The following is a 16,594-nucleotide window of genomic DNA, read 5'->3' on the forward strand; positions in this document are numbered from 1 at the left end:
TTATGGGTGTCAACTGACCCTTTTCTGGGAGTGTTTGGGAAAATGCAGGCGCGTCCAGGCGTTTGCTGGGCGGGTGTCTGACGTCAAATCCGGACCAGACACGCTGAAATGATCGCAATGGCTGAGTAAGTCTAGAGCTACTTAAGGTGGGTACACACTAGTAGATATATCTGCAGATCAATTGATCTGCAGATATGTCTACCGACGGATCGGGCAGTGTGTTGAGCATACACACTGCCCGATCCGTTGGGGACTGACGTCATGAACTGGGCGGGCGAGTACACACGCCCGCCCAGTTCAGCTGTCAATCATCGCCGGCCGCCGCAGCATGTGTACGGGTGGTCGGGGTGTAGAGCTGGATCTTGATCCGAGGCACCAACAGGCTATAGCTTTGACTGTTCCCAGGATGCACTGCACCGCCTCTATATATATAAGTTGGTGCCTGCAGTTCAGGCAGCTAACAGGGAGGGCTGCGCTAGGCAGCCCTGAGAAGAACTTTTCTAACAAGAAAGAAGACTTGAAGGGCCGCAGCATAGGCACTTGGTGCTATATGTCATACTGACATATCGTGCTGCGGCTCCCTCACCTCCTCCAGTGGCACTGTATACTCCTGCGCCCTGGTTGCCCACGTACTTACAGTGGAGGCGCAGCGGTCTCATCAGGCACACATACTGCCGCTGCTCTCCTGGATCGCGTGGCTGCACGATAGGGAGGAGGTAAGAGGGTCCCCCAGACGGGACCCGCTGAAATTGCGATCCGGTCGCGGTCTCCAGTGACGGACCGTGCCGCTGGCATGGACACTGTGGCCGTGCAGGGACCCCACTATATCCACCAAGACAAGGAGCACAGGTCAGATTTACTAAAATCCGTTTAGTAAGGCTCCATAGTACCCGGTGGTGAAGTCCAGCAGAGGGGATAAGGCTCTGACCTGTAGCCCCTCCCCCAGCCCCAGGCGCCATCTACAGCAGATGTTCCCACCCTGGAGCTGCATCGCTCTCTCTCCCTCACTCCCTGTCAGCGTTTGGGCGCCATTGCACAGAGCTGCGCTGATTCCGGGACTGCTGGGCACTGTCTCCTTTGTAAAGCCGCCTGCCTCATCAGCGCTGTGCATTTACAGGACACTTAAGTATTCTACATGTCATTTAGACAGTGCTGGTTAAGAACAAGTGCATAACTACAGGGATATTTAGTACACGTATCCTGTGATATACATCCAGTATTTACTGTGCAATGGGGGTCATTCCGAGTTGTTCGCTCGTTGCCGATTTTCGCAACGGAGCGATTAAGGCGAAAATGCGCATGCGCATGGTACACAGTGCGCATGCGCTAAGTATTTTAGCACAAAACTTAGTAGATTTACTCACGTCCGAACGAAGAATTTCCATTGTTGAAGTGATCGGAGTGTGATTGACAGGAAGTGGGTGTTTCTGGGCGGAAAATTACCGTTTTCTGGGAGTGTGCGGAAAAACGCAGGCATGCCAGGATAAAACGCGGGAGTGTCTGGATAAATGGGGGAGTGGCTGGCCAAACGCAGGGCGTGTTTGTGACGTCAAACCAGGAACGAAATGGGCTGAGCTGATCGCAGTGTAGGAGTAAGTCTCGAGCTACTCAGAAACTGCTAAGAATTTTCTATTCGCAATTCTGCTAATCTTTCGTTCGCAATTCTGCTATGTTAAGATACACTCCCAGAGGGCGGTGGCCTAACGTGTGCAATGCTGTTAAAATCTGCTAGCGAGCGAACAACTCGGAATGAGGGCCATTGTTATATCTGTATACATGTTTAGCTTTACTTAGTATTGCTAGTCCAGTGCAGTTTTATTGTTGTGTGTAATTATTTCTGCATTGTACATGTGACTGTGTGTGCCAATAGCTGCTGTGTGGTTCCTATTCCGTGTATCTCACTCATATTGCTATCCCTATATTCTGTACCTTCACGGGGGCTAATTGCATCAGGGTCCTATATATATAGTGTTTCACAGATTATATCGTTTGGTATTTTTCTCTGTGTATTTCAGTCACCTTATACCACTTAAATCCTCTGTTTGTGATCGACTTTGCAATCACACTCCACAGGTTTTTTTTGTCAGGTACTGTGTCTGGCTATATTGTACTGTTACACCCTAGGGCTACATTATCCAATAATGTCTGCGTCACAGGGCGGGAGATCTGTGGCTGATCCTGCATCGTGCAGTGCTGACGCCGCCTATTTATCTGAGGAAAATATTCCAGCTGAGGGTCCAGGTATTGGGGGTTCTGTACCCCTCGGTCAGCCTGCAGCACCGGTGGCACACCAAGACCCACCTTGGGCTGCTTTTTATAATTTACTGACGCTAGTAACGAGACTTGCACCCCCTGTGGGACCTCCTAGTCCTGTACAATCACATATTGTCCCTATTGTTAATCCACCATGGGTAGATTCTCTGTTTACTCAGTTACAGCAGTTAAATCAGTCCTTGGTTAAACAAAGGCTTGATCCTCGCCCTCCTAGGACCAAAGGGTCATCTAAGCGGGCCATTTCTTCCTCACAATCCACGCATGTTTTGGATACTTCATCCGATGAAGATGGAATATTTACTGACCCATCAGACACTGATGCAGATGCTTCTGATGGGGAATTTACAACACGGGTGGATGTTCCTGACCTCTTGGAGGCTATCAAACTGATTCTTCAGATCGATGATGAAACTAAACCTCCAGATACGTCTAAGAAACCTGATAAGTTCAAATGTCAGAAGGTTACTAAATTAGTTTTGCCACATTCTGACCATTTAGTTGATATACGTCAGGAATCCTGGGAGTCTCCAGGAAAGACCGCGTAGGGAACATAATGTGACCATAGCGGCATAAACGCACCGTCTGGGCCTCCGCAGCGCCGCTCGAGGCATCACCTTGGCATGTGAGGGGTTAATGTTTTTTGCTGGGATGAACGTAGAGAGAGGAACTGAGGCCAATTGGCTGGATCATGGAGAGGGGGCTGGCCTGTCATGCATATATGCAGCTGACAGGATACTTCCTGCCTCTCTTCCAGCTCTTTTCGTGAGGACTGCAAGTATTGCTCCCATTCATATATTTCTCCTTATTCATCCTGCTCACATCCCAATTAACTTTTTACTCTCCCTCTCCTGTTCTTTACTCTTTCTATCCCCTCTACTCCTTTCTTATATTCACCATTTCCTATCCTTGCTTCTCTGTTCCTAAACTCTATGGCCACCAGAATCCGCCCAAGCCGCGCTGCTGGCCTCCCCGCCCGGCTCCTGGACGCATCTGATGTCCAGCCGGCACGGGGAAGGAATGCTGCGGCTGCTGTGCATGAGACCCGGGCCGCGCGCGGCCGGGCTCGGCTGCCCGGGCTCCCCCGCGATTGCGGTCTCTGTCCAGCGCTGGGTGGCCGAGGACGCACGCGGCGCACGGCCAGGGATGGTGTCCTGCCGTCTATGAGCCCGCCGCTCGCTACCCACGGCCGCTCTGATCACATGGGGCAGGGACGGAGCTCCCGGCCCGCAGATCAACGGCCTGATCCTTCCTTCACCCCTGCTGGGGTTAGTGGGCAGGAGGGGGGTCGCGCGGCTGCCAGACCTGTGCAGTCTACGCAGCGCGCGCTTGCCGCAGTTGACCCTGCCACTTTGGGGGCCCAGATGAGGCCTGGCCCCTCTGTTAGGCCCTCCCCATTACCCACTCAGGTCCGGCCTGCGCCCTCCCCCGACAGGGCGGGGCGTCGCCCCCGCCCCTCTACTGCGTGTCCCCCTTTGCCTGTCACAGATAGGGCGTGGCCCGTACGGCGGGGGCGTTCTGCATCCGGCCGCGGTGGGGCGGCCCACCTGGCCTCTCCTGCCGTGGGTGAACCCGGAGCGCCCCTCCCCTTCCAGGGTATCTCGCCTGGCGCATGGCGCTGCTGCCGCCGCCCATGGCCATGTGGCTCCGACCGGGGTCACTCACCCCGTCAGGGGGCGGCGCGCGCCGTCGGAGGGTGACCATTCCACCCCTCCCCGTGTCCGGTCGTCTCCCGCCGATGTTGCTGCGGACGGGTTACATTCCGACGTTGCGCCTCCTCCTTCCAGTAGCGACGACTCTTCGGTTTCTCATCCTGTGGCCAATGCTCGGGATCGGAGGAGGTCGCGGCGTAGGCGGTTGCGCGGGATTTATCGCAGTGGGACGGCGATACCGTGACGCCCGACAGTGAGGGATCATCCGGGTCCTTGCTCCCAACGGGGGGTTTACGATCCTCCCGGGGAGAGCATGACTCGCGTGGCGGCTCTGAGTTTCCTACGCCCGCCACGTCGGCTGCACCCTTGGTGGACGCCACCATTCTGTCCGCCATTTGTGCAGCTGTTGTGTCAGCGGTGGCGCCCTTGTTATCCTCCGTACCCGGGGGACTTGGGCGGCCCGCTACTTCTTTGGCGGATAGCATTGCGCAATCTCTTACCCCGCTTCTGTCCTCTGGCGCAACGGTTCCCCCGCCTGCCCCGTTCCCGGCTGCTGCGAGCCCGGTGGGGGAGCAGGGGAACCATGTCTCTTTTGTCTCCCCAGCTGCGGACGTCGGGTCAGAAATGGAGTCTGTCGGTGCATCCGCGAGTCGTCCGGTGGCCGTTGGGACGGACGGTGTTCCCTCTCGTGCAGGTGAGTCTTCATCGGACCCCGACTGGTCCCGGGGGAGCGCGGTTACACCCCGTAGCGGCTTGGGATCGGGTACTCACTCCAGCTCCTCTAGCGTAGGCAGCAGTGCGCGTAGGGTTTCCAGCAAGCGCAGCAGACGCAGCCGCAGGCGTCGGTACACAGACTCTTCCCTTGCCTCCACGTCCTCGGAGGGCCTCTCCTCCTCTGACGGCGGCTTGCACAGGGTTAAGCGTCACAGACGGCGCAAGCGTCGGTATTCTACCTCGTACGCCTCCCAAGTCTCGGTGGAATCGGACTCCGTGCACTGCGCTAAAACGGCAGTGCAACGTGGTCTTAGGCCCCGGGTCCGGGACCGGATCCGTAAAGGCCAATATGTGAATATTTTCGCTCTTACTAGTGACGATCGGAAAGCCTTACTTTCCGCTAAGAAAAAGGGGCAGGGCAGCGAGGACGCTTTGCGCTCCCACCCGAATTGGGTACGATGCATGTTGATATTTGCTGCATGTTACCTAGAGACCCGCCCATACGAACATATGAACATAGTGCGATATCAATTCCTCATACATGTTCTGTACCATGAGTATAAAGGGTCGGCCTGGCGTCGTTATGATGAGGATTTTCGGCGAAAACAACACGGGCGGCAGATCTATAACTTTGGTAAGAAAGATGTGGAATTGTGCTCGGATCTGACCCAGGGTTCGGCCGGCGCTGAGGAAAGCGGCATGACGAGGAGATGGGCTAAACATCCTGCCTCTCGTTCTGCCGGCTTTCGCGGTGGTTCAGGGCGCGCGGGGCATGGAAAATGCTTCACTTTTAATAATGCCCAATGTGACTTAGGCGGCCGCTGTCGTTTTCGTCACTCCTGTATCCGATGTGGGTGGGGGGGGGGCACGGGATTAAGGACTGTCCCAGTCCTGGGGCCGGAGGGGCTTCCGGACCGCAGTCCCGGCAGAGTCGCGCTCCCGCGGCCTCTGGCGTTGGCCACAGCCCCCACCCCAATTAGCCTTCGGGCCCTCATTCCCTGGCTGCGACGGTACCCGCGGCCGGCGGACGCCCATTTCTTGCATTCGGGATTCGCGTCGGGCTTCCCCTTGCCGATACATGGACGGGTGGGTCCCGGGGCGGGTACGAACCTGCGCTCGGCTAGGGAATTTCCAGACGTGCTCCACCAGAAGGTGGAGGCTGAGGTGGCGCTCGGTAGAATGGTTGGCCCCTTCAGGGTACCCCCCTTGCCAGACCTAGTCTTGTCCCCCGTGGGCATAGTTCCCAAAAAGACCGCGGGAAAATTTCGCCTTATCCAACATCTGTCCTGTCCTCCGGGGTCATCGGTTAACGATGCCATCCCTCCGGATCAGTGTAGGGTTGTTTACCTATCCTTTGATTCAGCCATTGACACCATCCGGTCTTTTGGTCCGGGGGCAGTGATGTGTAAATTGGACATCCAGTCAGCGTTCCGCCTCCTTCCGCTGCACCCGTCCGCCTTTCGGTTTATGGGTTTTAAGCTGGACGATGGCTTTTACATCGATCGGTGCCTCCCTATGGGCTGTTCCATCTCTTGCGCCTACTTCGAGAGATTCAGTTCTTTCCTCCACTGGTGTCTCGAGTTGGAGACGGGCGAACGGGGAATTTCGCACTACCTGGACGATTTCCTTTTTGTCGGCCCATCAGACTCGGATCGCTGCGTCCTCTTGCTGCAGGGGGCTCTTGCCCTTTTCGCACACTTCGGGGTTCCGGTGGCACCTGAGAAGACGGAGGGTCCCTCCGCCTCCTTGGTTTACCTCGGGATTCAGATTGATACGGTCGGTGGTCTGTGTAGGCTCCCTGCGGACAAGGAGTTGCGTTTACACTACGGTATCCTATATGCGCTGGCTGCGGGCAAGCTCACTCTCAAACAGGCTCAATCCTTATTGGGCCTGTTTAACTTTGCTTGCAAGGTGATTCCCATGGGCAGGGTCTTCTGTAGAAAATTGGAACGGGTTACCGTGGGGGTTAGACGCCCGCATCATTTTCTTAGGTTGTCTCTCGAAATCCGAAGGGATTTGCGGATTTGGGACAAATTTCTTGTTCGTTTCAACGGCATCTGCATTTGGCAGGAGGCGGCTGTGTCTAGCCCAGCCCTGGAGCTTTTCACGGACGCCTCTGGCGCTTACGGGTTCGGAGCTTATTTCGCAGGCCGTTGGTGCGTGTGTCCCTGGCCCCGGGCATGGCTTAGGAAGGGCCTCACGACGAACATGCTGTTGCTGGAAATATTTCCCATTCTGGTCGCTCTGGAATTGTGGTGAGATGCCCTGCAGGTTATCTTCTGGTGCGACAATTTGGGCGTGGTTTTTGCCATAAACCGCCAAAAATCCACGTCCTTGCCGGTCCTGCGGGTCCTTGCGCAGATAGTTTTGCTATGTTTGGTGAACAACATTATGTTGCGAGCCAAACATGTCCCTGGCGTGCGTAACGAAATTGCGAATGCCCTGTCTCGGGGCGATTGGCAGCGGTTTCGGCGCTTGGCTCCTGCAGCGCTAATCCATGGGGAATCATGTCCTGCTTATATGTGGCAGGTCATCCACCCGGATTGGAGGAGATAGCACACAGGTCAATGGCCCCTGCTACTTTTACGGCCTATCGGGCCGCCTGGGAGCGGTGGAGTTGCTTCCTCCTGGAGCGAGGCCAGCGTGGTAAGACCTCTCACGATTTACTCTTAGAATATATCTGGATGTTGTACTCCGACGGGATTTCGCGGGCATCTGTTAGCAGGATTTTGGCGGGTATATCATACTTTCTGCAGCTGCGGGGGGAAGAAGCGGATTTTACGAAGTCCTTTTTCCTCCGGCGGGTATTGAAAGGTTGGGCTCGGGCGTTTACTATGGCCTTCGACGGTGCATTCAGGGTGGGCTAGCTGGTGGGCGTCTCTCGGACTTCTGCCTCGCCCATGCTGGCAGCCCACGTCGTCGTACGCCCCGACGGCTTGTGGTGCAGGATTCAGCGCTCCAAGACTGACGTAGTCGGCAGGGGGCAGTAGGTTCGAATGGGTCGGGCTCGTGCGCGGGGCATTTGTCCAGTTGCCGCGGCCCAGGCTTATTCGTCCCTTCGGCCTCCAACGCCCCCGGGTGGCTTGTCCATCGTGACGGTTCCCCGTTGACCAGATATCAATTCCGGTCGGTTTTGGGACGTTGTCTTTCGTACCTGGGTCTCTCTCCGGCCGACTATGGGACTCACTCTTTCCGCATCGGCGCTGCTTCAGCAGCCGCTGCGGCGGGTTGGTCCGAAGTCGAAGTCCGGGCACTGGGTAGGTGGAGGTCTGGTGCAGTCAGACGCTATATCAGGCCTTTTCCTCCCAGTGCGCCTATTTGAGGACTAGCCGCTCGTCGCAATTGCATTTTGCGATTGTGGGGGCCTTGAGGAATTTTTGTTTTATCGTTGGTTTTATTTGCGGCTTTTGCCGGCTAACAAAGTTTTGTTTTTGCCTCAAGTCAAATTGGGTGGCCCCCCTCCCCCCCCCCCCTCCACTCCCCGTTAGGGTCGCAGTTAGGTTGTCCATTTACATATGCCATCTTTCTCTCATTTTATTAACCTTCATCACACCCTTCTTTTGCAGGACAGCGGTTAGATCCGCACTTTATATGGTTTGTCGGCCATTCGTACATCTATTGGCTGTCCATGTCGGCTCTGGCCTACAACACGACTCGGTTTCCAGAGCTGCGGGCCGTGCGCTGGTTGGGGCGTAGAGGCCTCCGCTGGGACGGCCTGCGGGACTGTCTTAGGGCGGCAGTTGGCCGGTTTGGATACCCGCTGTTTTTGGTCTTGCATCTTGGTGGCAATGATTTGGTGCACCGCACAGGGCTTGACATTCGTCTCGAGATCAGACGTCAGCTGTTGGAACTTATGGCTGACTGGCCGTTTTGCCTGATCCTCTGGTCAGACATCGTCCCCCGGCGGTCTTGGCGTGGAGCCTTTAACCCCGGGGCGATTGACCTAGTTCGGAGGCGGGTCAATTCGGTTGTCGGTCGTGCTGTCCTCCAGCATGGCGGCCTGGTCGTGCCGCACGGTGGTATCTCCTTCCGGGATCCGACTCTCTACCTGTCTGAAGGGGTGCATTTGTCGCCAGCTGGCATGGTGATCTTCTTGGATGACATTATTCACGTTCTTCGGTCCCCTTAGGTAGTTTTTCCTCTGTTGGATAGTCGTTTTGGTTTTTCGTTGCGTTTGTTTGTGTTTAGTTAGTTTTGTCGGCTTTCAGCCCCCTCTAGTTAGTTTTTAGTTCGGTGGCGGTGGCAGGTTGGTAACCTGGCAGTTGGCCGGTTTCTGAACGGTTACTTAATTTTAACTATGAGTTCTAGGTTATAGGTTTGGGTGTACTTTTAGAAAAATGTCTTAGTCGTTTGAATTAGTTTACGGGCATCACTTTACCAAGTGGAGTCCATTAATTGGTATAACATATGTGGATGGCGGGGCCGGTGGCCCAATTTTTTACCTCTGCCCACCAACAACTGTTGGTGGGCAGGGGTAGTGGCAGAAGGTCGACCCCTGTCCTTGGATTTTTTTATTTTCAATGTCCGGGATGGAGGCAGGAGGCCGATCCCGGAACATCGGGGGCAGAAGGCTCCCTCACACATATGTTTTTTATCGCTTGCTTTTTTCTGTATTATAATGTTTTTTCACCCATGTTATGTTTATTATGTTTAACCGTTCTTCTCCCCGCCACCTTAGTTAGAGAGGGAAGTCTACATTTTAGTCTTAGCATTTAATAGGCCTTCCTCTCAGTCAGAAAATAAAAGCTGACCCCTTTCACGCCAATTACAGTTGTGGTGTCTTTATTTTATAGGATAAGTGTGCTTGAGTGGCGAGTGGATGCATCGGATGTGTGAGGTTTAAGAAATTCTCCCTGTCTAAAAAAATGCTAGCTCGTTATCCCCTCGCTGCAGAGTTAAGTAAAAATTGGGAAACACCACCGCTGGTGGACTCACATGTTGCACGTCTGGTGGTGTCTTCTACTCTGCCTGTCACTACTGTCACCTCTCTAAAGGAACCGATGGATAAGCGTGTGGAGGGTTGCTTGAAGTCTATTTACACTCTTGTGGGTGCTGTGCATAGGCCTACTATAGTGGCTTCTTGGGCTGCAAAAGCTATTGAAGCCTGGGTTCAAGAAGTTGAAGCGAAGCTACCTTCTAATTTTTCTGATAATGCCAGACAGTGTCTTTCATATATTACCACAGCCTCTCATTACTTTCAGGAGGCGGACTCTGATGTCGGTGTGCTGGCAGCCAAAGCGTCTACTACGTCCATTCTAGCTCGCCAGAATCTGTGGTTTGCGGTCCTGGTCTGTGGATCTGGACTCTAAAAAGACCTTACAGGTGTTCCCTTTCAAGGGAAACATCCTTTTTGGGGAAGATCTGACCAAGATTGTTTCTGACTTTAGTATCTGCTAAAACTGCATGTCTGCCGAGTACTAATCCTTCGGCTCCGAAGGCTAAAAGTAAAGGTTCAGGCGTACCCGAAACATACTCGCACTTCCAAAACCTCTAAGGCCAAACGTAAACATTCCTGGGCTGCCCGTCAGCCTGCTTCCAAACCAGACATGCCTGTTGCATGACGGGGCAGGCCTCCCCCTAGGAAACCCTAGGGTGGGAGGCCGACTTCTACGGTTCGCCCAGGTATGGTTACAGACCACTTCAGATGCCTGGGTGAGGGAAGTCGTCACTCACGGATACGCCATCTCTTTCAAGAAACGTCCCCCTCGCCAGTTTTGCTCGACAAATATCCTTTTGGATCCGTTGAAAGCAAAAACTCTACATTTGGTGGTACAATCCCTCCTGGACACAGGAGTGATAGTGCCGGTGCCCCTGGCTCAGAGAGGCAGGGGGTACTATTCAACGCTTTTCCTAGTTCCGAAACTGAATGGATCCTCTCAGCCCATTCGCAACCTCAAGTTTTTGAACAAATTTGAAAAGATATCCAAATTCCGTATGGAAACCCTGGACATACAGGATGCTTACCTACATATACTTATTGCCATGTCGTATCAGCAATATGTGCGGTTTGCTATTGGCAACCTATATTATCAATTCCAGGCCTTGCCTTTTGGACTGACCACAGCTTCACGAATCTCCACCAAAGTCATGGCGGTCATGACGGCCCTTCTCCGCCGTCAGGGTATCAGGATCCTGCCACATCTGGACGACTTGTTGATCCTGGCAAACTCCCTAGAGGTTTTCCTCCGTCATCTGGAACTGATGGTCCAATTCCTGCAAGCCCAGGGGTGGCTCATCAACTGGAAGAAATCCTTGCTGGTTCCTACTCAGTGCATGGTACACCTGGGGGCGTTACTGGACACACAAAACCAATGGTTGTTCTTGTCTCCGGAGAAGGTCCTGAAACTTCAGGACAGGATACAATGCTTCCTCTCTCACCCTCGTGTGTCCATACACTCGGCGATGCAAGTAGTAGGCCTCATGGTGTTGGCTTTCAGCATGGCAGAGTACGCTAAATTTCATTCTTGTCCTCTGCAGCAGTTAATCCTTTCCAAGTGGGACAGCCTGCCTCACCAGATCAGGTTCACATGATTTCCTTGAGTCCGGAAGTTCGTCTGTCTCTGAGCTGGGGGCTCCAGGACCAACAATTTAGCAGGGGTTGTCCCTTCTAGATATCCAACTGGGTCCTCTTAACAACAGATGCCAGTCTGCAGGGTTGGGGCGCAGTGTTGGAGCAACACTCTCTTCAGGGTCGGTGGACCAGGGAGGAATCTCTCCTTCTGATAAACATTCTGGAGTTGCAGGCAGTGTTCAAGGCTCTGAAACTGGCCCTGCCTCTGGTACAGAACAGGCCTTTTCAAGTACAGTCAGACAATGCCACCATGGTGGCGTACATAAATCATCAAGGCGGCACTCGAAGCCGCATGGCAATGATGGAAGTGTCAAAGAATCTTCTATGGGCGGAACGCCATCTGCCAGCCATATCAGCAGTGTTCATTCCGGGGATCCTCAACTGGGAAGCAGACTTCCTCAGTCATCAGGACGTACATGCCAGAGAGTGGAGCCTTCATACAGAAGTCTTTCAACTCCTAGTGGACAAGTGGGGCCTACCAGATGTAGACCTGATGGCGTCTCGACACAATCACAAGGTTCCAGTCTTCAAAGCAAGGACAAGGGATCCTCAAGCAGCGTTCGTAGATGCCCTGGCCATTCCATGGAACTTTCGGCTGCCATATGTCTTCCCTCCAGTGTCACTCCTGCCCAGGGTAATAAGGAAGTTCAAGCAAGAAAGAGGAATACTACTTCTAATCGCTCCAGCGTGGCCCAGACGACATTGGTTCTCAGACCTGCAGGGTCTCTCGATAGAGCGTCCTCTTCTACTTCCGCAATGCCCAGACCTCCTCGTTCAGGGCCCTTGAGTCTACCAGGATCTGGCCTGACTGGATATGACGGCATGGCTCTTGAAGCTTCAGTTCTGAGGGCCAAGGGATTTTCTGAGGTGGTCATTCAAACTATATTGAAAGCCCGTAAACTGGCTTCAGCTCGGATTTATTATAAGGTCTGGAGTTCTTACTTCACCTGGTGTGTGGCTAAGAATTATGATGCATACAAGTTCAGGACTGCCAAACTTTTGGCTTTTCTGCAACAGGGCCTGGACTTAGGCCTTTGTCTGGCCTCCCTCAAGGTTCATAGTTCAGCCTTGTCGGTATGGTTTCAGAGAAAAATTGCGACTATGCCTGACATTCATATTTTCACTCAGGGTGTTTTACGGATTTAACCTCCCTATATCCCTCCTGTGGCTCCTTGAGATTTGTCGGTTGTTCTGGATGCCCTACAAGAGTCTCCGTTTGAACCTCTTGAGTCAGTGGACCTTAAATGGCTTACACTTAAGGTCTTATTTTTGCTGGCTATTGCCTCTGCTAGAAGGTTTTCAGACTTGGGGGCCTTATCCTGTTGGTCACCCTTTCTGATTTTTCACCATGACCGTGCGGTTCTTAGAACTTGCCCTGGTTATCTGCCTAAGGTGGTGTCGTCTTTCCACCTTAACCAAGAGATTGTGGTTCTGGCCTTTATCTCTCCTGGTTTGTCCTCCAAAGAACGGTCTTTGGATGTGGTACAGGCTCTTCGTATATATGTGAAGAGAACCGCCTCTCTTAGGAGATCTGATTCTCTTTTTGTCCTTTTTGGTTTTCACAAACGTGGCTGGCCTGCGAATAAGCAGACCTTGGCCAGATGGATTAGAATGGTGATCGCACAAGCTTATGTACAGGCTGGACTTCCAGCTCCTGCTACTATCAAGGCCCATTCTACTCGGTCTGTTGGACCTTCTTGGACGTCACGCTGTGGCGCATCCCTAGAACAATTGTCCTCAGTGAACACGTTCATCAGGTTCTATGCCTTTGATACTTCCGCCTCCCAGGATGCTTCTTTTGGACACCGGGTTCTTGTGCCCGCTACAGTGCATCCCCTCCCATGAGGAACTGCTCTAGGACATCCCCGATGTTATTCCCTGTGGAATACCAGTGTACCCCACTGCAGAAAAGGAGATTTATGGTAAGACTTACCATTGTTAAATCTCTTTCTGTGAGGTACACTGGATTCCACAGGGCACCCACCCTGACGCACTTAGCTTCTTTGGGTTTGTATGGCATTAGTCGCTGGTACCTTCTCCTGTGTGAGAATGTGGTTGTCTGCCGAGAACTACTAACTACTGTTGTCTCTTTTACCTGCTACTGCATTGGACTGGTTAACAAAACTGAGCTCCAGTGCCTGGAGGCGGGGATATAGAGGAGGTTGTCTGCCGAGTACTACTAACTACTGTTGTCTCTTTTACCTGCTACTGCATTGGACTGGTTAACAAAACTGAGCTCCAGTGCCTGGAGGCGGGGATATAGAGGAGGTGGTGCAGTGCATCCTGGGAACAGTCAAAGCTTTAGCCTGTTGGTGCCTCAGATCAAGATCCAACTCTACACCCCAATGTTATTCCCTGTGGAATCCAGTGTACCTCGCAGAAAGAGATTTAACAATGGTAAGTCTTACCATAAATCCAGAAATCTCCTTTTTAAAGTCTTTTATTTATTTTTTTGTTTTCATCACAAAGCTTCCCTTTTATGTATTTTGCTATCAAAATCTCTATATAACTATACAACAAAGGGCAGAGTTAATAGTATTCCTGCTTGCACTGTTCCTAAATTGTGAATGTGACCAAAGCTGTTAATTAAGAAATTACACAAGAAAATATAATAAATACAATTTTATTGCAGAGAGAAATATTACAATCACATTCACTACAATCAAAATCACAATAAAGTTTCCAGTTTGTTGGCGGCTCAGTGTGTTCAGATGGAATTTGGGTTAGAATGTCCTCTGCAGCCCATGAGACAATATTCATTCTCTCTGATGTGAATAGAAATCTTTGCTATAGGATCATAAATGTTATTCATTCTACTGTTTTATAGTTTATCAGTCTTTTTTTACGAATTCATTTGCAGTTTTTTATTTTAGTGACGTTATATTAGTTTTGTGTAGTGTTAATTTAGTTTTACATTTTTAAGTTGAATTACAATTCTCTGGGAGAAAACAGAGTAGACTGAATAGGAACCATATTGTCCAGGGTCCTAATGAGTTAAAGTTTCATACTTATCAGGCCACAATACATCACTGAAAAAAGTTAAGCTTTAAACTCCCAGAGTACTAATGCTTTCGTGAACATACAATGGGAGTAGGGAAAGATCATAGTGAGGGATCAAGGACAGCAGATAATGGATTTATAGTTTCAGTAAATGTAACATAATTCCAGGTTTTCTGGTAGGCTGGTAACAGATGATAATGTAAATTGACTTCTGTAGAAATAAGTACAAATGGCTTGTTTAAATTGTAAACCCAATCTGTTTTACTCTGAGTAGGGTGGCCAAGAACGGGCCATTTTTTCAATCCTGGGAATCGAAAAATGATCAATCCCGGGATTCTTCAATGTTTGCCACCATGCAACCCCCCACCGCCCCCTCCCAGTCCACATAATTTACAGTCATCTGAATGGGAGAGAGGGTGGGTCCACCTGCTACAAGGAGCGGAGTTGCAGGCCAGTGCAGGCACCGAGATCCGAGTAGCAGGAGGCTGGCAGTGCAGCGTGACCTCTAACTTCACATCACACTGCACAGTGTATACAGCCAAGGAAAGTGGGAGGTGAGAATGGGGATCCAGGCAGTGGCTGAGCCTCTTGAGGATGCTCAACGCTGCTCAGCATTGAAAAAACAAAGGGGCTTCCTAATGCCCAAATCCCCAGGATTGTAAGCCCCAATCCCGGGATTGAATCCTGGCCAATTTTTGGCCAAAATCTTGGGATTCCACCATAACTCTGAGTATGATGTTTCAAGCCTATCAGCTACACTCCAGTCTTAAGTCACTTTTAATCACTGAAAACTAGACCAGTGTAGTCTATCCGCAGTTATCCTTATCAGATCATCTGCTTCTTTCAACACATTACTGGAGCCTTTGCCCTAAGGGGGCTATACTGTATATCAATTAATATTTGTCAGATAATATTTATGGGATTTCTCCTGATAACACCCTTATAAAGTCATCACACTGTGATCATTTGCACCTCTTTCAGTTACAGTGCAATTTAACCTATTGGGTTACACATAATGTATGCACATCTTCATAGGATTGTGAACTCTTTTACATTATTACTGACAGAATTAATAGCATGGCAGAGTGTTCACATTAGTTTAATACATTTGTAAAATTATTTATCAGCAAACATCAGTAGATGAATAGGACCATTAAATTTACCATATAAGAACATTTGTACTTTCACCATTTGCAAATACAGAACTCTGTGAATATCACTATTTCTTAGACTATAGATGATAGGATTTAGCATGGGTGTAACAACAGTATAGATAAGGGCTATACCTTTATTTACCTCATTGTTCTCCATAGCTGGTGAGGCAATATACATAAAAATGAGTGTGCCATAGAATAGTGACACAACCATTAGATGAGATGCACAAGTGGAAAAAGCCTTTTGTTTAGCCACAGTAGAAGACATTGTAAAAATAGTTCCCAAGATAAAGGCATAGGATGAAAGAATAAGCACAGAAGAGCCCAATACTACAGCAGAAGCAAATAAAAAGAGAGATAGCTTACTGGTATAGATGTCTGAGCATGACAGGGCGAAAAGCTTTAAGGAATCACAGAAAAAATGGTTGATTTTATTGGGCCCACAGAATACCAACTTGGACACCATTAGCAAAGGCAATAAAGAACCCAGGAACCCTGCTGTCCAGCACAGCAAGGAGAACATCATGCACACAGAGCTTCTCATGAGAGAAGAATAGTGTAGAGGATGACATATGGCAAGGTACCGGTCATATGCCATGGTGGAGAGAAGCAGGCTTTCGGTACATCCAAAGGAACTACAAAAATAGAGCTGTAAAAGGCAGCCAGTGTAAGAGATTGATTTACTTACTGTTACAATATGAACAAGAGTCTGAGGAATGATAACAGATGTGTAGCATATTTCAGTGAAAGAGAAATTACCAAGGAAGATGTACAATGGGTTTTGTAACTGAGGACTTAAGCAAACCAATAATGCAATCAATGCATTTCCAAAGAGAATGAAGATATAGATGAGCATAATGGCTATTAACATAAAGACTTGCTGTTCACTGGAGATGAGAAATCCTTGGAAGTAGAATACCTGGACAGTTGACTGGTTTTCTTGGAATCTTTTCATATCCTGATTTGCAGAATAGGAACACACATTTGAGAAAAAGTTAAATAATGAATGACTGCTACTGTCATCTATCTTCTTTCCGGTTAAACATAATAATGATGACTGGCTGCAACTTATTTGCAATTTGACTTAAAAAAACTAACTGTTCTTTCTCATATTTTACATATGTTCTTCATTTTCATGTATATTTAATTATTATATAAGGACCATTGTTTACATGATCCATATTCTATTCCAACAGTGCATGTCAAGGATTTACTGAGAATTAAGTTTTATA

General features: G+C 50.4%; 1 protein-coding gene across 1 annotated transcript; it reads right to left on the reverse strand.

Moving 5' to 3' along the window:
• Positions 1 to 15,324: 15,324 nt before the first annotated feature.
• LOC134961670 (olfactory receptor 2AP1-like) lies at positions 15,325 to 16,317 on the reverse strand. Its single transcript, XM_063941591.1, has one exon. The coding sequence runs from the start codon at positions 16,315 to 16,317 to the stop codon at positions 15,325 to 15,327; it is 993 nt and encodes a 330-aa protein (XP_063797661.1).
• Between the last annotated feature and the right edge of the window lie 277 nt (positions 16,318 to 16,594).

Source organism: Pseudophryne corroboree, chromosome 1, assembly GCF_028390025.1.
Source record: "Pseudophryne corroboree isolate aPseCor3 chromosome 1, aPseCor3.hap2, whole genome shotgun sequence".
Lineage (NCBI taxonomy): Eukaryota > Metazoa > Chordata > Amphibia > Anura > Myobatrachidae > Pseudophryne > Pseudophryne corroboree.